Below are 21,643 nucleotides of genomic sequence, written 5' to 3'. Positions count from 1 at the left end.
GTTCCTACTAGTGAGCTAAGTTGGTTAAAATGCGCACAGAGCTGTATATATTGCTACTTTAATGAGCTGAAAATTTTTACGTGAATATGGGTCTACTTCCCTTGCAGCTTATGATTGCATGTGAAAGTTGAGAGCTGATGCTCATGACGACCCACTTTGTGTTGTAGGTGCTTCAGTTTGCTAGTGAAGCTTACTGCCATCAGCCACCACAAGCATGGATTAAATCTGTCCTGCTGGCCATGGGAAGTTCGCTGTGCACAGTTCATTTGCTGGCTGCGTTCTTGTGGAATCAGCTCACCACCCAGGTACTTTATACTTGTGCTAGGGACTTTCAAATAAGAAAAAAAAGTGCATGAGAACCACAATCAGCACATGACAAATTACTGAATCTACAACATTAGTCCTTGTAATTGTCACTGTGTTTCAAAGGCAAGTGTAGAATAGTGCTGCTTGATGTGAAGTAACTTGGAGCATGATGCTTACCAGCTTCACCACTGCTTGCAAAGCAGACATTATTCATGACATTGCACAGGCAGCCTTGAGCTTTGAAGGGCAACTCTGAGGGTGTTTTGAACATTCTGAGTTGATGATTGCATTATATTCCTTAGAGTCCGCTTTCCGTTACATCAAACCGTTTTCCAAAATAGGACGGAAATAATATTGTTACGACCAGGGGTTTATTCAGACCACGACGGGCAACTAAAAACAGCTGGGTCCGCTTGCCGAGCACGAGAGACGACCAATCACCTCGTTCTCCTCCTCTTCTGCGTACTCAGCGATGCCGACCAAATAGACTATGCATCGCCTCTTCATGGGCGTCACACTTCCCCCTACGCAGCTGAAGCCCGCAGGGCGAGTTAAAAAGCACCGCGCGAATGGCAGGGCTTCAGCCGGGCAACATGAGTCACTTCAGTTCTTGCAGAACGATGGCCGCTTGCAGTGAGGCGTGCTATGCGGTAGTTAAGCTCACTAATTTTCTCAGTAATAACATAGGGTCCATCATAGTGGCACAGCAGCTTCTGGGACAGTCTCCGCTTTCGGACAGGCCGCCGCAACAAGATCAAATCACCAGGGCTGTAAGTGACGGGACAGTGGTGGGCATCGTAGCTCGTTTTGGACTGATCTTGGGACGTAGCTCGTTTTGGACTGATCTTGGGAGGCGAGGATATGAAGGCGGGCAAGGCGCCGGGCCTCTCCGGCGAGACAAAGTATCTCGGCGATGGGGGGATCTTCATGAGGCTTGGCAGAAAATGGTAGTATGGTGTCCAGGGTGTAGCGTGGAGGGCGAGCATATAGTAAAAAGAAGGGGCTGAAGACAGTAGTCTCATGGCGTGCGGTATTGAAAGCGTAGGTGATGAATGGCAGGACGCTGTCCCAGTTTTTGGGCTTGGAATCAATGTACATTGACAGCATGTTGGCGATCGTTCAGTTCGTGGGCTCAGTTAGCCCATTCGTCTGGGGATGGTAAGGCGAGGAATGGCGAAAATGCGGTGCGCAGGAACGGATAAGCTTCTCCACGACCTCAGCGGTGAACTGCCGACCACAGTCACTGATGATAACTTTTGGGGGTCCATGGCGGATAACTATGGAGCGCAGCATAAACGAGGACACATGATATGCTGCAGACGAGGGTAGTGCGGCCGTTTCACAACACCGAGTAATGTAATCAAAACAAACCACTTTACAGCGGCTCCCGTGATAGGATTTGGGAAATGGGCCAAGGAGGTCTATGCCCACTTGCTCGAACAGTGCGGCAGGTGGTGTCACAGGGTGAAGCTGACCAGATGCAATGCTAGTAGTGCGCTTATATCGTCGACACTGAGTGCAGCTGGTGACGTACTGCTCAGTCGTGGCCCCCTTTTTCGGCCAATAGAAGTGGACCTGGGTACGGTGGAGCGTTCGTGCTGACCCAAGATGTCCAGATGTAGGGTCGTCGTGCATGGCCTGCAAGGCTCTTTGGAACTCTAAGGAGGAAGCGCTGGCTTGCTGAAGAATAATTTTTCTTCCATAGCAGACCATCTCGCAAGCAGAAGTGGTTAGTACCAGAGGTGTCTCCAGACTCCGCAAGAGTAGACCGCAGGGTTGAATCTCTCTGCTGTTCCGCTTTGAATGTGGTGAGATCAGGAAAACATGGTGATACCGACGCGACGCAGTGATCAAAATTATCGATGTTAGACTCCGTCTCAGGAGGGGGCAACCGCGAAAGACAGTCTGCGTCAGCGTGCCGGCGACCGCTCTTGTAGGCGACTGTGTAGTCAAACTCATGTAGCCGGAGAGCCCACCATGCAAGGCGCCCACACGGGTCCCGAAGGTTAACGAGCCAGCAGAGGGCATGATGGTCGGTGACGATAGTGAATGGGCGTCCGTATAGATATGAACGGAAACACTGCGTGGCGAACATGATGACGAGGTATTCCTGCTCGGTGACCGTATAATTGCGCTCCGGCTTACTGAGCGAGCAACAACGTGCTTTTTGTTGTCGCAGCACTGGACAGGCACAGCGCCGAGGCCAACACCGCTGGCGTCGGTATGAATCTCTGTGGGGGCGGAGGGATCGAAGTGGCGAAGTACAGGGTGGGATGTAAGAACGAGTTGGCGGAAGGCGGAGTCGCACTCAGGGGTCCACTCGAGAGCCACATCTTTCTGAAGCAGGCCTGTCAGGGGGTATGCAATGTCTGCAAACTGATCAATAAAGCGGCGAAAGTATGAGCATAAGCCCAAGAAACTTCGCAGCTCTTTGACAGACTGTGGTGGCTTGAACGACTCGACAGCTGCAGCCTTGGCTGGATCAGGTCTGACGCCGTCCTTGTCTACAAGGTGTCCAAGCACTAACGCTGGACGTGCACTGAAGTGGCACTTTTTAGAGTTAAGCACAAGGGCAGCTTTGTGCATGCAGTCCAGGACGAGAGCTAAACGGTCGTTGTGCTTACTGAACGTCTTTCCGAAAATAACAACATCATCTGGGTAGCACATGCATATTTCCCACTTCAAACCACGGAGTATAGTGTCCCTAAATCTGGTTTATGGTTTATGGGTGTTTAACGTCCCAAAGCGACTCAGGCCATGGGGACGCCGTAGTGAAGGGCTCCGGAAATTTCGACCACCTGGGGTTCTTTAACGTGCACTGACATCGCACAGTACGCGGGCCTCTAGAATTTCGCCTTCATCGAAATTCGACCGCCGCAGCCGGGATCGAACCCGCGTTTTTCGGGCCAGCAGCCGAGCGCCATAACCACTCGGCCACCGCGGCGGCTGTCCCTAAATCTCACGAAGGTGGCGGGCGCATTACAAAGGCCGAATGGTGTTGCATTAAATTCATAAAGCCCGTCAGGCATAATAAATGCCGTTTTCTCTTTGTACACGGGATGCATAGGGATTTGCCAATACCCCGACCGGAGGTCAACAGAAGAGAAGTAGGAGGCTGAAAAAAGGCAGTCGATGGCATCGTCAATTCGAGGGAGTGCGTATTGGCAAACAGCTGAAACCCTTAGCCAAAACCAGGAAATCGGTTGTCTTGGTTGTATGCCAGTTGTAGTAGCTGTGTGGCACTCTAAAAATGATCAGGGCAGAAAGGAGCACCTACAATAAGTTCCCTCAAAAAAAAAAAATCCCTGGAGTTGGCTTGTTTTTAAAAGTCTGTCAGTAATATAACGAAAGCATTAAGAGAGTTCAGCTCAGCGATAGCCTTGGGAGCTGATCTGTAAATACATTTCTGAAACTGGCTTTTCTGAATTGTTCTAAAAAATATTTTCATTTCTGAGAGTTGTGCTTGAAAAAGCCAAATTGAAGGAAATTTTTCATTACATGTGGAAAAACTACTGCAACCTAGTACAACTAGGAAAAATGTTTAGTGTAAAACGATGTGCTCTAAATGTGAATTTCAGAAATGACATGTGGGAATTTGTGTTTTTGTTTTCCAAAGATTAAGAAAAATATTTAATACAGGTCGGCAGAAATGACATGGAAAACAGGATCAGTCTAGCCTGATCATGCATGCCTTTTGATTTTGTGTGTGTGCGTGTGTGCGTGCGTGCATGTGTTGCTGGACAGTGCGGGTGTCCAGTGCATTTTAGTAGCAATAACCATTAAACCACATGTTTGGTATTATATATTATACATGTATTATACATGTTTGGTAGATATGTTTGGTATTAGAACATGCCTTATGAAATCATTGTAGGTGTTTTCCTTCACATTCATGTGACTTGGTTGCTCGTTTACAGTGCTTGCTTGCTAGTGCCAGCAATGGAAGCAGGTGCACCGCCCTGCTAAGTAATGTAGCACATTTTTAGCCTGAACATATTCTGATGTAGTGATGATGATTGTCTTGCTTAGTTGTTGATGCCACTTTGTCATAATTTAGGGTAAGTTTCAACCAATTTGTTGTGACAAAATATTGCCACAAGCTTGTTAGCTTAGCGGCAGCAGCGACACCGCTTCTAGTGTACTTCCACTGGTGTCTGTCATTTTAGCCATACCGCAGTCCGGCACGTTCATGCACTGATCTGTCAGCAGCTTTGTTTGCTGAAGCTAGCGATGCCAGCCAGTTGTGGGTACTACTGACCGAGTGCCTTCCCTGATTGTCAGATTTTTGTGACACTGTGTTCTAAATGCTGGATGCCTAGATACTGAACACTAAAATCAGCTCTTAAAGAAATGAACGTAGATGTGAGTGCATCAATGCAGAGAAAAATGACAGGTGGCATCTGCATAAGAAAAAAATAGTAATGAAAAGGTAATAACACTGGTTAAATCTTTGTAGCAATGAGTAGTGGTAATAAAAGGTAAAAAAAAAGAAAAGGTATTCATACCTTTTACTTATTTATTTAATTATTAGGTCCCCAAAGGCTCTATTTAAGGGGTATTACAAGAGGGGGTGGGTGGAGAGTACTGCAGTTATGACAAAAAATGATTTTCGATGACTGTTTTGAATTGTTGAAGATCTGTTAAGGAAGCGATTCTGTTCAATTTGAGTAGAGTACTAGTTCTCCCAGGTCTGTAGTCCACCCTTGTTTCTGTGCCATGTTGTTACCGCCAACCTTTTTTTTTTTTCATTTTTGCACCGTGAAGCATTGTTGGCTTTGACAAAATAAGATGCTTTTGCGATTTGCTGCTGCATTTGCAGCGGTGTAACAAAACTTTCATGTTTTAGAGGCCTGCTATGTCACTTGCAAGTTGACCAGTAATTCAGAATATTGGGCCACAGAATTAATATGTTAGAAGCTTCAGAATCTTTTGCAGTGTGTTGCAATTTCACAGTGCCCCATGGCGGCTCGCCTTGCTCTGCCAGCAATTTTTTTCATATGTGTGCACATGTTAAACATTGAACTTTAGGACAGAAAGGGCTGGAAAAATGCAACAGATAGTACGAGGAACTGCTTCTGAAACAGTTATGTATAAAGCATTTTTAACCATAACATGCACAAAGCGAAAGCCAGTCTTTTTGGTGCGCAATGGTAATGCATTTGTGCTCTTTGTCACACAGCTCAACATCTGTGAATATGTGTACGCACATATTCATAATATGCATATGCATATTCGTGCATAATTCCTTTTGCATAAACGACGATGATGGCTGCAACAAAAAGTCCGAGACTTTTCTTGTTGCGTAGAAGCAAAAAAAAATAATGGCAATAGATTTATTTTTTTTTTTACTGTAGCCCTGCTTTGCTGAAGCTAAATTTCAGTAAAGTAGGCCTTTAAGTGATATGTAGCCCAAGATATAGTTGAACAGTAAGAAGGTTGTTTTTGCAAACATATGAATGGATTCAGTGTTTCTGAATGTCATGCAAACTCTTTTTAGTGTGTAGCAGACAGCACGTAGCACAGTGTGTATGTGAATATAGTAAGCATAAGACGAGAGCGTCCTCCTTAGCATTGATTGAATATGCAGTGCCATGGTTGTCTGTGATTCGAGTACTAATTCCAGTACTCACAAAAAAAAACAAAAAAACTGAAAGCTTTCAGTGCAGCTATGGAAGACTTCTCATGTCTGCTTCTTGCAGTTTACTATGTTTGATTTTGACTAGTTACCTCTCACAGTGAAGTTTAGGAAAGCTCCATTGTGTTATAGTTATGAAGGCCTCGACCACAGGCGCTTAATACCTCTTTTTATGCACATTGTACATGTAGTTTTTCCTTATTATGCACGGATGTGTCTGTATGCACATTTTTGTGTTGATTTTTGTTCATGCTAATCTGCTCATATATTGATGATCATGTGTTTTTCTTGTACGTAATAGATGGACAAGCAAGCTGCTGAAGTTTTTAGTTACTTCCTGCTTTATGTGCCAGCATTATGGGAGGATCAGCTTCTGAAGGTTTCTGTTCATGGGACTACCTACATGTCTATGCATGAGGCTGTTTTCTCATGTTTGTCACTTTCTACATCGCAAGGAAGGATGCAGTTTCTACAGTTAAGTTCATGTCTTAAATACTTTCTGTGAAGCATACCATGGAGCAAATTGTTAAGGATTTTATGGTGGACCATGGATTAGTACCCTTTGGCTTGTGCAGAGCATTGTCATCCAGCTCAGAAGTTCAGTGCGACTCTTTCTTGAGGATTGCATGTTCATTTTGCCCTGTCAGAACGAACATGTATTATGTGTAACATGATATGCTTAATTGCTGCATGTTTGCAATGATTTTATCACAGGCAGACATTGAGAGTCAACTCTCATCTATTCAGTGGGCCTTCCATGTACAGGTTGGCTGTAGCTAGCTGGCTCGGCCAGCACATTTGCTTTTCCTTCTCCTGGGAGTGCACACAACGTTTATTAATTATGTGTAACAGGGTAGCTAAATATAAATGCAACAAATTAAGTATTCAGCCATTTTGGACACTTTTTTATAGTGCAATAATTTCGTGTTTATTTTCAGATGTTTTCATTTGTTGGCATGCAGCAGTAAAGCTTGAACCAGTTTAAAAACAAGCTTGCCCCCCTTTTTTTTTTTTGCAAGCAGATTGTAAATTAACCCATATATGCCTAACATCCTACATATAGGACATCGTCTTTTTGCGCAGTAACTCTAAAGGTTTCTTGCGTAAAAGCTTGCGCCCGCTAGCATAGGTTCAAGATGGAGTTAACTTTTCCTAAGCAATGGTTGTGTGGTATGCGTTCAGTTTTGTGCATTGTGTGCATTCAGAAAAATCCGCCAGTCTTCTCTGGACACCATTTTTAAAATGCTACCCCATCGACTACATTGCAATTCTGCAATAATAAAAAAAAAAATTTGCACATGTCATAAGGAAACCACTGCACGTGATGAGAAATTGATTTTAAAGTGGATATCAGATGTTTGCAGCTTTACTTCATGTAACAGGTACCGAATCTGCCTTGTATCCTACATTGTAGGACGGCTCGAAAGTCGGTGTTGAGAAAAATATTTCCACCAATAAAAGAATGATTCTGAATTGCGAAGTGAAGTAAACATTTTATGTCCAAAAATATTTAAAATTTTTCAAATTTAAGAAGTTTTGGCATATTTTGGCTAAAGATGTGCCTTTAGTGGACAGAATGCAGTCTTTAAAGGCTTACTTCATTGCAGGTTATCAGTCACCTATCTTACAGAAGCAGCCAAGCAAGTGCCCAGCACCTCTTTACCGCCATGTGTGCCAAAGGTGTTGGTAAAAAAGGTAGCACATTGTTTTTGTTATGTTGGCATTGTACTGCTGCCATCTTCTGCACAGTGGGGCTTTGATGTCGATCTTTTTTTTTTATGGTTTCAGTTTCAGTTTGTTATGCAAAGGGCTGAGTCCAAACTTGATAAAATTGACTCTGACACTTGGAAGAAGTGCTCAAAGTCACCCATAGAAGACTGGATTCAGTCTGGCAAGGTATGGCTTTGTCAATAAAGCATTTAGAACGCTGGAAATGCTATTGCAGGTCGTCGTAAATGGACATAGCTCTTTTTTTTTTTTTTTCAGCTGTCTGTGTCAGAGTGGGTGAATTTTGAATCTCAGATCACTGATGATGTCAGTTCTACTTCTCCAGTCTTGAGGTGAGGGAACGTTTGCTAAGCTTTAATGTTTATGTGGGCACTGTCTGAGTCTAAATTAATGACAACTTTCACATTGCATTTGCTAAACTGACTACTGCAGCTGTTTGTAAGAGCTGCTAGTACATTTGCTTGCATGGAGTGATAGGGTTGGCAACCATGAATTCTCTTTTGAGCATGTTGTATATCACCTGTGTACCCACGCCTTTGTTGTGCTATCACATCTACATCTGTTGTGCTGTTGCACAAGATGTGGAAACATAGGCTAAGGCAACATTGTTTCATTCCAAGGATGCCCTAATGCTGAAAATGCAAACTGAGCAGCACTGAACTAAAGGCAGGAGTATTTTACGTGTATTCTTTGCTGCTACTATGTGATTCTGCCTTTAACCTGCCAGTGTGCAAAGATTTTTCGGCAGTCTTTTAACAGTCTGGTGGTGCACACAGTCTAGGACAAAGACCACTCAGCTGTACACTTGGTACTTAGGGCACATATTACAATGCTCACATTTTATAAATATTTCCCACTGACCTTCAAGCACCTACATGCAACTGCTTCTGCAGTGGCTGTACAATAAGTTTTTCCTCCTGGACTGCAACTTTTACATTAAGTGGTGGAATGGAAATATGTTGCATCAGATGAAAGTTTGGAGTGCCCTCTTTTTCAGGAACACACCACTTTCCAATACAGTTCCCACCAACAGCAATGCACATCTTCCACTCAGTGCACTAGCCTCTGCATGCAATTATAGAAGATTGAGGGTGGCTGGTTCCCCTTGCTCATCTTATAGCCCAGACCTCATGCTATCAGGCTTCTGGCTGTTTCCCAAGATGAAGGAACATATGAAGGGTGCGCACTTCGTGTCTGACAAAGAGGTTGCCCATGCAATGCGCTGTTGGTGACGTCAATGCCCCTACTCCTCTACGACTGCATGCAGAAACTAGTGCGCTGATGGCAGACGTTCATCACCGTTGGTTGGGACTACAGTGGAATCTCGTTAATCCCAGCTCATTTAATTGGTACTTTAAGCTTGTTCGAACTGATGTTTTGGTCCCTCATCATCGCTACTTAATCCCAGCTCATTTAATTGGAACTTTGAGCTTGTTCGAACTGATGCTTTGGTCCCGTTAGCATCACCACATGCATTAAAAATGCTTCTCTCAGTCTAAACTGCACAGAATTTGAACAGAATTTCTGTCATTTTGAAGTTTGAATTACCAAGAGTTGACAGTATATTGAAAAGTGATGTGCTCCTGGGAAAGAGACTTCATGTTTTATTTCTATGCAACGTCTTTTAATTGCATCGCTTAATAAGTAACAGTCCAAGAGGCAGTACTTACAGAACACTCCTTGCAGCTTACTCAAGGCATAAACCTCGTGCTTTATTTCTTTTAACTCTCTCCTTGCCGTGAAAAAATGACTAATTTTGAGTGTTTTAAAATAAAAATTATTTCTTCGAGAAGTGCTAAATGCAGTGTGAATTTTGATACATCAAACTGTTGCTTATTGATTATACTTCCGAATGAAAAAAAAAAACACCAGAGTTGTGTGTGAAAAACTTTTCGATAATTTATTGGTTAAATATGCTGGTAACCTTTTGCCTTTGAGGAGTGTGCGGCGGAACGGATGCCATGATCGGCGACCAGCTGACAATGTACGGTCAAAGTTGCATTTTTCACGTCGCCTCCTCGCGTTAGGAAATGAAAAAACAAAACTGAAACCAAAGAAATGGTATTATAGAAGCAAACTAAATGGCGCAGCTTGTCCAGTAACACCAAATTGAATTTTTGACGGCTTGTTCAAAATGTGGGTCATATATATGACCCATGGCCTATGGTGTTGTAAGGAAAGAGTTAATATATTCATCACCCATTCAAATACTGACCTTTTTTATTTTCAGACAAGACTATCTTCAGTTCCTTGCTGATGCTGACAGTGCAAGATGCTTGTGCCTAACACTACTTCGAGTGCTGGTTTCTGGTCCAGGAGTACCCAACTATTCCCACCTTCAAATCTTACTGCAGGTGCTCTGCTAGGCTTGAAAGGTGTACTGGCAAGTAACAAAAAAAGCTTCTGTGTCTCTAATGCAGAGCCTGCTGCTGAACCCACCAAGTGGTGTCTTCGACAAAGCAGTGCCATTTGCAACTGAAGCACTGACTCAAATGGAAGCTGAAATTGCAAGCAGCTCTGTAGATGAGGCTGAGATGGCAGTGAATTTTTTCAAGTGAGCAGTTTTTTTTATCTTCATGTAGTGATTTTAACTTACATCTTTTATAAGTAAAATGGGATGTCAAAGTTTTATCATAATCACCTTCATAATTAAGTTTATTTTTAATGGCAGTTTTAGTACGTATACATTGTCTTCTAGGCTAGTTTCGCTTATGCTGTGACCCATTTGACTGATCTTTAATCGTTATTCACTTCCTGCCTACGCATTTTTTTAGTACTTTTTGGTACTAAAGAAAAATACAATGGAGAAATCTGCAATTTTTTCTGTGTCATAAAGCAAATGGTCTCAATGTTTGCTCTTCCAACAGCATGACTGCTGTCTTACCTCTTGTAAAAAGGGGTAGAAAAGTAGCGTTGCTTTAGTGAAGGCATCATTATTTTATGAAGGGTGTGCAGTTGCCCATCTTACCTTTCTAATGTTGTTTTATGCAGGATGTATTGTCACCTGCCCGCATACTGCCTTCTAGTCAACCGAAGAGATGATTGCCCAACAAGCGAATCTGTGAAGATTTTTATAAGGGTGGTGAACAAATACCTGGTGAGTTGATAAATTTGCATTGTCGTTGAAAAATGCCTTGCATTGCTCATGTCATATCAAGTGGTGTTATTTATTTCCTGTTTCCCACAAAACATCATCAAAGGTGAGTCTCTGAAAGGTACTTTCAAATGGCCTTATTAGTGTGCCATTCATGATGTTGCTGTCTTGAGTTGAGTGAGCTTTTGGGGAATGCAGTTACGCAGTGTGCATAACTGTGGCAGTGCTAACTTTTGTAACTCTTTATGAACAATTAGCCCGGTTGATTGGCAAGTGTCTGTTGTGCTGCACTGCACCAAGAAATGAAGAACTTTGGGAAGACAGAGGGATAAAAAAACATCTGTTAGGGAGGCGTACACTTCGTCTTCCATTTGTTCGTTTGCATAGTAGTACTGATCAGTAAATTGTAACGTGATTGTCGTACATTAGCTGTAAATTGGCATTTTGGCTTGTGCATATGTATGGTTACTTTTCCTGCTAATATTTATGTGCATGCTGCAGGTTCTGTGCAGTCAAGAAGAAACACCTGGTTTGGCTTTGCATTTGTTCAAGGTAATGGCTCAGTTTCAAATTTTGTGATAGTCCTTTCTGTACTATTTTACTTTAGTAAAAGGCCTAAACCATTCTAGCCATCTACTCCATTTTTTAGGCGTTCTATTTACTTATGTCCTTTCTGTACTATTTTACTTTAGTAAAAGGCCTAAACTATTCTAGCCTTCTTCTCCATTTTTTAGGCGTTCTATTTACTTATGTATGGCTGGAGTGTAGAAATTGTCGGAAGTAATCAAAATAAACATTATAGTAACCTACAAAGAAGCTAGGTAACGTGCTCGTGAGAGTAGAAATCAGAGCTAGTTGGTTCATTTACAGCAAAGAAAAAGCAACACAGCTGGGAATGACAACAGAAAAAGACAACACAAACATTGATTACTGCCAGCTAGATTGGTTTAGTATTTTCAACTGCTATATATACCAATGAAAGGAGGAAAAGGAAACAAAATTAAGAAACACCATGTGGTCAAGGATGGCAAACTAAAAGCTATAATCAGTGCATGTTAAAGAACCCCGTGGAGTCGAAATTAATCCGGAGCCCACCACTACAGCCTCCCTCATAGCTCACGTGTTGCTTCAGGATGTTAAACCCCACAATTTACCATTTTTAAAAATGCCTTTTGTGCCGCGTTGAAACCAAAGAGCCCAGAGAAGACAACTCTTTTCGCATGAGTAATCAATGTCGTACTGGCACACTTGTCTGCTCTGTTATGAATGATTTAAAGCTTGAGGATTTCTCTAATTTTTGTTCTTTTAACGTCTCAATACACGTGCCTGGTCAAGCTGCAGTTGGAATTTTTTGCATTTCTTGCATTGTAACGCGAGAGTAGTGCCTGTGAGTGTATTTAAGGAATTCGCATGCTCACACAGAGGGCCATGGAGGCAGTGCCCTGTCTGGCCAACCTACGTGCTGCCTTAAGTGTGCAGTATCTCGTATATCACGCCTGGCTGGCATCTAGCATAGTGGGTATCATGTTTCTTGACACAGCTAGGACGGGTCCTTGGCTTTATCGTAGTTGGCTCTTTGACAAAGCTTTACATATGATCTTTGTCCTTGTCTCTCAAGTGGGGACGCGGGCTCTGGCGGCGAAATCTTTAATTTCTTCGTGTAGACCAATTAAATTGATGTGCTTATTGAAAAGACCACTGAATGCTTAGATACAAAATTTCACTGAAATATTTTAAGTAGTTTTGGCATTATAAATTTTTATATGCTTCATTGCTATACCAGACTGGCAGAAATCATGAAGTGACAACAGTACACAGTAGGAGTCTGCAGTCACTCTTAAGTTCTACCCAAAGGAATGGCTGACACAGTGATATTCTCCAAATATTTTTAACAGCCTGATATTTTCTACGCAGAATGTTATATCCATGCTTGCATAATATAATCATTATTGTCATGTCAAATTGGTAAAGGATTAAAAAAGTGATTAAGTAATTAAAAAATATAGGAACATCACTGCATAAAGAATATCAGGGAACACAATGTAACTACACTTTCTGCATGTAGTGCAGTCAGGTCAAAGAGCACTTTTGAGAAAACTGGCATTTTCATAGAGATGTCAGCCAGTTTTTTGCTACCTACGGTCACAAAAACGTTTTTTAAAGTCACTTCTGGGCTGTTTTCAGGGGAAATTTTTTGCGGTATAATTAGAAAGACCTTGTAGATAAGAAATCTGGTGTTTTCTAAAATTCTATTTTTTTTCATGATTTTCGTGATTTGAAATCCACGTCGTTCCTTAAGTGTGAACTGCTGTCACTGGGATCTGTGTCAGAAGTATTCTTGCAGCATCTTGATGCATCTGTGGTAGCATTATTCATTGCAGTCTAATAGGGCATTGGAATTAGATTTTATTTTTACTGAAACTGGAAGTAGTGCTGCTGAAAAGTCCATGGCTGATTGATGAGCTTCTTGGCTGTTACAGTCTACTAAATGTTGCAGTTGCTTAAAATGATGACAGCCTTAGCTGAGACTTTGATGCATTGTTTCTTTGCAATGAAAAACTCTCAGCTCTGGGAAGCAGATGGAAGGTTTTTTTACTGTGTTGTATGCATGCATGTCCAAGTTCTAGCTAATTTAAATACTGTTGTTTGTGCCTGTTTGCCTGCCTCCTTTCTTTGTAATGTCATTCTCAGCTACTAGTTGTATAAAGAAATGACATGACAGAGTTTTATGTTTTTTTATTGCAAGAAAGTAGCATCATGTGTAGTAGTGGTCACTTTGTAATATTTCTGTTCTGCTTTCTTTTTCTTCAGGGTCTTTTTCAAAGCAACTTGTCGAAAAGTCATGCAAGCAGTATTTTGGAACAATGTCCCATACTTGTGCTCTACCTTATTCGGCACTGGAAAATTGTTTCACCGGTACTTGCCCTTGAGTACATTAAGTGCGAGGAACTGAGCAGCCTGCTGACTGGCATCAAGAAGCTGTACACTTTAGCTGAAGAGTAAGTTCAAGTTGATTTCATGTAGTCAAAGGCAGGGTCAAATCACACTCTAAAGAGCGTGATTTGATTCTGCATAATCTTTGTTATTCAGATTGAGAATTGCATTCAAGAGAGTAAACCACAGACAAAGCTTTACTGTACAGCTCTTCAGTGCTGTCAATGAAAGACAAAACTTCTGTGATTACTGTTGTGCTGTCTATGGAATCAGCTCCTTTTCTCTGTCCTCTTCATTTTAAGCTCCAGCCTGAGCTGTGTATTCAAAACATGCGCTCATGGTTAATTATGCTGTGCACATGTTTTGCTTTCACTGTCTGCTGCATCATTAATGCATTTGCATATGTTTGCTTTTAAATGTAGTAGCGTTTATAGCTATAGCTCTTTGTGCACACTGCAGTGGTTCGAGCATCTGCCTCGCATGCGGGAGGTGCGGGGTTCGATCTCCAGTGCCGCCGGGTACTCACCGGCGATGCTATGGGTACAAGCTTTTCTTGGCCTGGGGCTCGGCTTCTTTGGGGCGAAATACTTGGCAAATGGCAAATGGGTCTTTGACCACCTTGAGTAGACGGAAGCATGTTGTGTCATGGTGCTCTTTCTCCATAGATACCCTTGCGCTATGAAAATTCATTATCATCATCATCTTTGTGCACACTGGTTTTAGGTTCCTCTGGAAAACCAAGGCAAAACTATCTTTGTTATTTGTGGGTGATGATGGAGAAGGAGCCGCTTGAGGGAGTGTGCATGCTCTTCGTAGGAACGTGTAAGAGAGCTGTTATCAAGCTTAAAAATATAGTGTACTTCTGTGCTCTTATACTGCGCATTGCTGCTACGAATGCTTTTTGGATCTAGTGTTTGTCCAAAGTGGGCACACACTGCAAGTCTTCGAAGAGCACTGCACGGTTAAATGCAGTCCACTCTAGTTGGACTATGCAGCTAGTAGCCTTGGTTCCGCTGCATGTGCATGGCAAAATGGAGTATTGTAATCAGTGGGCAAAAATTTGGAAAAAGAAAAGAAAGGAAAGACAGGATGATTAACCAAGAAATATCCATTTGGCTACCTATGTATGGGGAGGAGTACGAAGGAAGCAAAAGAGAAGAGAGAAGTAAAGTTGAGTTAGTTCGTCATGTGAAGAGAACATGTTTATGCCGATTGGGTGATGTAAGTGTGAGAATAGGTGTGCACTCAAGAGTTGTGGCCATGTTGGCACTTGGGTCACACCATGAATCAATGTGCAGGGTGAAGAGTTACTTAATGGTTGTGCGCAAGCATGCGTGTTTCTTGAGGGTGATGAGGCATACATAGTTTTTAAGTGGCAAAAGCTATTTCAAGGACAAATGCGCAAAGCCAGATGTAAAAAAAAGGCCGCCACCATCTGGAAGACGTTGAAGTAACGAGCGTTAGCTTTATTGGCCGTGCGTAAAACGAGTCTTTCCACATCGAGTGGGGCCAGTGAGGAAAACCCTGAGCGTTTCGGAAAAGCAACATAGCTTTTCCACCTAGCGGAGCGATCGCCGCCTAGCGCCATCTATCAGAGAAATTACTATTCACGTCTACCCATTGTCGAGTTACACCCCTTCAAGATACGTCCCAAATGGAATTTCCTTCATTTGGGGGGTCAAGTTGGGCCTAGAATTGGGCTTGCGGTGCGATATGGTAACACTTCAATTAGTAATTGCATGTATACAATGTTTACCTCTTATTTAATTGTGGTTTTATTTCTATACCACAACCCATAGGGTTTTATTTGCCTACCAAATCCGGTACACATCTGTCCCCGGATGGGTGCCCCTTGTTGTCAGAGTATATATAGCGGAATGAATGTATACATATATAGCGTTCCCGTAACGGGGCGGTTTTCCTACCCGTTATAGGATATTTTTTGGAGGCGAGGGGGGTAACGGGGGAAAGGGATGGGAGGACACAACTAATTTTAATGGCCGCCGTCTTGGATTCGGGAAACCGAAACTATGTCACCATTTCGTACCCTGACGTCATACCCTCATAGTTCCACCTCTATCCACCATGTAATAAGGGAGTAATTACTCATTGGCATCCACCCAAGTGCAGCCACACGGCTACAAAGGAAAGCTATACAGCTTTCTCAGAAACTTCGTAGTTAAAGAAACATTCGTCCTGGTCCGGGGTTTGAACTCAGGACCACCGCTACACCGGAGCAGTCGCTCTACCAACTGAGCGAACCGGGACGGCAAGCTTATGGTAGGGCGAGAGCGAATTGATCAGTAACTCGAAGTGGGAACAGAGTTGGTCAAATGTGTAGGGGAAGCCCCCAACGTGGAGCAGACAAAATCTCGAAACGTGATGAGTAGTTGCTGCCACAGATGGCGCTGTGATCTCAGGGTGGTAGCAGATCCCACGAAATCTTGAAACAGGATGAGTAAGAGGTAACACTCTTAAAAGGTGCCATATGGAAATTTGTTACTTGTATAATGCTTGTACTTCACGTCACAGGCATGTTCATGAGTGGCTATTTATATTTTGCTTAAGGTTCATAGCAGGCTCTGAGGAATCTGGAAAAAGGCTGTCAAAGATCACCCAAACCTGGTTTCCAGCGTTTGTGCTAGCCTGTTCTCTAAGTGCACATCAAGTGGTACCTCCACATTATAAAACCCTGAAGCCTGCGGTGAGCCATTTTTAGTTGTCGGTGTTTCTTTTAGCTATTTTCACTCATTATAATGTTTCCTATTTTTCTCTAGCTGCAAACCATGGCAATACAGTTCCTTCTCTTGTTGTGTAAAAGGGATCATAATGTAAGTATAAATGGTTATCATCTCTGAGTACGTATACTGTTTGTCTTTAAGCAATCAAATGCTAAAACCTGAAAAGTCTGTCATTTCTTTGGGTTCACTTTATTTTATTCTATTAAGGCTGCCTGTAAGAGGTGGTGCTGGGACTGTCCAATAAGTTTGCTTCCAGGGTTGTAACTTTTTATCAAATGACAGAACTGAACGATCTTACACTCGAAAGAAAGTTTGGAATGTTGTCTTTCACTGTAGCACGACTTTCTAACACAGTCCTAACTTGTGGAGATGCACTTCCGGTACCACTTCTCTGTTTTTGTCATTAGGAGTGCTTTCTGTGGGCCTAGTTAGTACATTCAGCAAGTGCAAAATTCAGGCACTACATATTGAGGGCAGACCAGTGAGAAGTACTTGTTTTTGGTTGTCCTCAATATAGTACCTGAATTTTACACTTTCTCTGGCTGCTGGTGTCTGTGTACCATTGTAGAAGAATGACAGCACCAGTTCTATGATGTCTGTCTCACCTACCTTGCATCCCGGGCCTTACATCATCAGGCTTCTGGCAGCCTGCTGCAGTAGCAGAGTGGCTATTGCATTCAGCTGCTGAGCCCAACATTGTGGAGTTTATTCCAGCTGCAGTGGCTACATTTCGATTGAGGCAAAATGCAAAAATGGCTCTATAACCTCTTTGCACATTTTATAGCCCAGATGGTCAAAATTAGTGTACAACCCTCCATTACAACACGCCTCATAGCCTACAGTGTTGCTTTGGTGCATAAAAAAATTATGGGACAATCAGAAATCTGATGTGACAGTTCTGCAAACACAGTTGGATTAACCCTTCTGATGCTTTTACTTTAAGCTGAGGCTTCACACACGCAACAGAATTTTTCTGCAGGGTGAAAGTGGGAGGACGTAGGTTGAGGGTGGCACTGGGTAGGTTTTGGTTTTACGGGATTTAACGTCCCAAAGTGACTTGAGCTCTGAGGGACACTGTAGTGGAGGGCTCCGGATAATTTCGACCACCTGGGTTTCTTTAACGTGCACTGACATTGCACAGTGCACGGGCCTCTAGCATTTCGCCTCCATCGAAATGCGACCACTGCAGCCAGGATCGAACCCGAGTCCGAGCAGCAGCCGACCACCATAACTATTGAGCCACCGCGGCGGCTGGCACCACGTAGGTAGGCGGCCTTCTATCTGGGGGGTGGGCAGGTGGCTGGAGGGTAACTGGCTTTCCCACTGCGTCTTTGAATGTGATTTTGCCGTTACTTTTTCATTCCATTGCTGTGTGGGCTTCTAGTAGTTGGAGTCCTTGTTGAGAGTGGAGGTAGGTGGGTTGGTGGTAAGTGGCACTTCTGGAGGGTAGAGTTGTGCAAGTGAATGATACCTCTGGAAGGTTGAGGTGGGCGGAGTTGGGGTGGTAAGGTGGATTGAGAGTGGCTGTCTTGGGGGGGGGGGGGGGGGGGGGGGACGGTAATTAGTAGGTGGTGCATCTGGAGGGCGGGGGTTCACTTTCCGAGGCTACAGACAGGTGTCGCCGTTTTCGCATTGTGACACTAGTACTGTTTGCACAGTAAAATCCAGCAATCAGTCAGTTAATTGCCAGTTGTACTTCTGGCTAGTTCTCATTATAAAGCAACTTCTGGAGGCCTTCATTTTTAAAATAGCGCGAAAAAGACATAGGCGCAGAGAAGGGACGTACACACGTATTTAAGAATGATCTGCCACTAACTCACTAAAAGCTTCTACATTGGCTAATTTCAGTTCTGAAGGGCATGCACCTCATGTGTGACAAGAACGAAAGAGGTCACCTGTGGGGTATACCATTGGTGACATCAGCAGCCATCCTCATTCTTCCGTAGTGGCATGCAGAAACTAGTGCACCAGGAGCAAAAATGCATGTCTTTGGTGGGTGCTATATGAAAAAGTAGAGTGCTCTAGAAAGAAAGGACATTCCTAAATTTAGTTTGTGTTCAGCATCTTTCAATTGCACCAAGAAAATTACTTCTCAGCAGGAAACGCTTATTGAACTCTGCTTGTGAAAGACGTCTTCTGCAGTTTCGAGTGTATAAGACGATATTTTGCATGTTGCTCATCTGTGTGCGATTAGTACAGACCCTCTTTACTATCAGATATCAGATTTGGTGGGGCGGCAGGTGGCTCCTGCATGGAAACCGTGTACCCCCTCAGCCGCCATTCTATTGCGAAGTTCGAAACTAAAATCTTCAACTAGGGAGCACTCAAATAGGATTGTCTTGCTCGTGTGGGCACGGCAGGATGTGACCGCCATCTTGTTGCGCGCCATGGTTGCCTGCATAGGCGTGCCGTGTAGGGGACGTCACGTGAATAAGCTTTATAGATTCCTAGTAAACTTTTGCCTTTTTTTGTGTGCAGAATCATAATGATGGCTTGAAAGTATATGCGTCAAGCTTCTTGGAAGAAAATCCAAACCTGTGCTTTTCTTTGGAGCCTGCCAGTTTCAACACTGCTTTGATGCAGAACCTGATGTCTGCCCTGGACTTCTTCCTGCTTCTTGTTTTCTGCTTCAGGTAATAATACTTTACTATATAGGCAGTGTACCTTCAAAGAAAATATGAGCTGGCCATGGCAGGTGGCTAGCATGATTGTTTTCAGCAGTTTTCAGCAGGAGTGTTGCGCTATAGTTATTGGATTTTCACCGTCTGATGATACAGTGGAATGCCATTTCTTCATACTCACTTAGTTTGAATGCCCGGCTTATTGGAACTGACATTCAATGCCATCACAATTGCATATTGCAATGAAAAAAAATCTTCTAGTAATTCGAATGCATCAATGTATAGAGCGGTTAATTCAAACAGGCTATGTAGCCAACTTGCCCCAGCCAATGCAACTCAGCAGCATAATGGCTTGCCTCCAGCTCACTAGTGAGCTGCAGCTGAATGGTTGCCTTTGTTTTATAAGTGCTGCTAACTGCAGCTTGAGGCAAAATGTCTCGTAGCTAACTGGATGCCATTTCATATTATAGCCTTGTTGTTGAGAATGTGGAGCGGCAAGAACCCAAGAGAAGCTGTTGTATGAACACAGCACTTTTGCTCATGACTCATATTGACACAATAGACGAGGATGTACTGAATGTGGGCATGTCTTCTGCACATCTCCAGGTATGATTTTGGTATACGCAGCTCTGCTGGTATAATAATAGCTGTGGTATACATTTCTGATAAGTATGCTAATTGGTTTCAGGGCTGAAGGTGTGTGCATGCCAATATCAACCTCGGCTCGTCTGTACTCATTGCTGACAGCAGCACCACCGCAAGTGCTGAAGTCCTTGCCAAAAGTGAGTTGCTGATATGAATCTGTGACAATGTTTTCTTGCAAGCCTGCTGTCAGATAGAAGCTAGAATGATCAGTGTTATTTGCGGTCAGTTTTACTGCAGCAGCAATGGAATAGGTATTGAAATTCTCAGTGAGGGCATTACAAAACATTTCTGATGACTGCAGAATTTGTACAATTTCTGAAGTGGGGCACTCCAGTGAGAATGCTTTGTCATACTATAATTATATATCACAAAGCAGACCAGGCTTCTACTTTAGAAATATAAATGGTTATTATTGCCGCTCTTGTTTTACTTTGGCAGAGTCTTTAAAGCGACAGCTGATTTAAAAGGCCCTAACTTTTTCCACCACGATTGAAACCTCAGCATCTAAAGTGTGGTTGTGTTAAAATACCGTTGAAGAGTATTTAAGAATTTTTTGTTCAGTGGGCCATGAAGCTTCACGAGTAGTGTGACAGACAGATGAATGAAGGGATAGATGACACCACATGTTCTTACTAGCAACTGAATTTGTACGGAAAAACTGAAAGTATGTAGACTGCACTGGATATGTGCAGAGTGTAGAAAGCTAGTCAAAGATAAAAGAAACTAAAATTAACAAAACACCATTAAGCACAGATGCACATGTCACTTTAATCAAGATATGCAATTCCACAGTGGATGGATGACTTATACCCCTGTCACATGGGCACAGCTGAACTTCTTTCAACTCCCTTCAACCAGGCTAGTCTTTATCTCGAGGGAGATGCGCTCCCTGTCACATGGGAGTCCTTAAGGGAAGGAAGTTTAAGGGGGAACAGGGCTTTCGGCACAGAATTTTTTGTGCGAAAGCTCTACCTCATGGCTAAAGCTGCAAAAGCCATTTCAGTAGTGAAGCCTGACCTTGTGTAGATAAAGAAATAAAAATTGTGCCGACTGGGTTTCGAACCCGTGATGGTGCGAACAGATCAGCCTCAGTGGCCTGTGCATGAGAGCACTATGCTATCGCTACAGCCGATCACGCTCGTTATTACACTGCAACACAATCTTGCCCTGTGCATCGCACGTCGTCGTCTTCATCAGCTACTACTACTTACAAACTGATATCATCGCCAGACGTGCCGATGACCCAGCAAAGCAAAATCATGAGTCAACCAGGCTAAAAAGATGCTTTCGCACTTCTAGGTTTAACTACGGTAAAGCTCTACCACTTTTTTTTATTTCTTCATGTGTTTACATGAAATTTGTTGAGGATATTAAAAATAAATTTATGACTACTGTCACAAAATTTTGCTGTTGATATCTCCAGAGAATTGCTTTCTGATATATGTTTTCCTGTGAATCTTGTGAAAAGGCTGCAGAGGTAAGAAAGTGTGGCAGAAGACTAGTTCACCATTCTATGCATTCCTGCTGGTGTGCTAGAAATCAAGACAGTCTTAGAATATTTTTTTTGCAAATCACAAATTTTGGTTGTGGATTTTTGAAAGGCAGTTTTCGTTCAAATATCGAGAGTGGGAAAATAATTTCATACAGGAAATTTAAAATTCACAGATCTGAAAAACAAAGAATGTCTTGACTTGCAGTATGGTGCTAGGAGTACAACAAAGCAGATGGGGTCAAAATAGATAAAACAGTTGGGAACCAATTTGCTTCGCAAGATGAATATCTGAGAAGAAAATCATAACAGAGAAAAACACCCTCTGACCAAGCGTTTTCCCGCAATGCACAGCTGCCGTGGTTTAGGAAAAATTTTTTTAGAGTACTTCGCGGTCGATTTCAGCAATGAAACTTCGTGACAGCATTAAAAAACGAGGTGTACAAGCTG

The 21,643-nt window shown here is 42.9% G+C and overlaps 1 protein-coding gene across 1 annotated transcript in view; it reads left to right on the top strand.

Moving 5' to 3' along the window:
* LOC144113742 (uncharacterized) overlaps positions 1 to 21,643 on the top strand; it is a 62,525-nt gene extending 40,882 nt beyond the window's left edge. The window contains exons 24-38 of the mRNA XM_077647030.1: positions 168 to 305; positions 6,243 to 6,415; positions 7,549 to 7,636; positions 7,730 to 7,837; positions 7,928 to 8,001; positions 9,900 to 10,023; positions 10,090 to 10,223; positions 10,661 to 10,766; positions 11,265 to 11,315; positions 13,575 to 13,762; positions 16,266 to 16,401; positions 16,475 to 16,528; positions 18,917 to 19,071; positions 19,530 to 19,665; positions 19,748 to 21,643. Coding sequence (XP_077503156.1) covers positions 168 to 305; positions 6,243 to 6,415; positions 7,549 to 7,636; positions 7,730 to 7,837; positions 7,928 to 8,001; positions 9,900 to 10,023; positions 10,090 to 10,223; positions 10,661 to 10,766; positions 11,265 to 11,315; positions 13,575 to 13,762; positions 16,266 to 16,401; positions 16,475 to 16,528; positions 18,917 to 19,071; positions 19,530 to 19,665; positions 19,748 to 19,753 — 1,671 coding nt within the window. The 3' untranslated portion in view covers positions 19,754 to 21,643. The remainder of the gene's footprint in view (positions 1 to 167; positions 306 to 6,242; positions 6,416 to 7,548; positions 7,637 to 7,729; positions 7,838 to 7,927; positions 8,002 to 9,899; positions 10,024 to 10,089; positions 10,224 to 10,660; positions 10,767 to 11,264; positions 11,316 to 13,574; positions 13,763 to 16,265; positions 16,402 to 16,474; positions 16,529 to 18,916; positions 19,072 to 19,529; positions 19,666 to 19,747) is intronic.

Source organism: Amblyomma americanum, chromosome 1 (genome assembly GCF_052857255.1).
Source record: "Amblyomma americanum isolate KBUSLIRL-KWMA chromosome 1, ASM5285725v1, whole genome shotgun sequence".
Taxonomy (NCBI): domain Eukaryota; kingdom Metazoa; phylum Arthropoda; class Arachnida; order Ixodida; family Ixodidae; genus Amblyomma; species Amblyomma americanum.
This window is presented reverse-complemented; position numbering and strand designations above follow the sequence as displayed.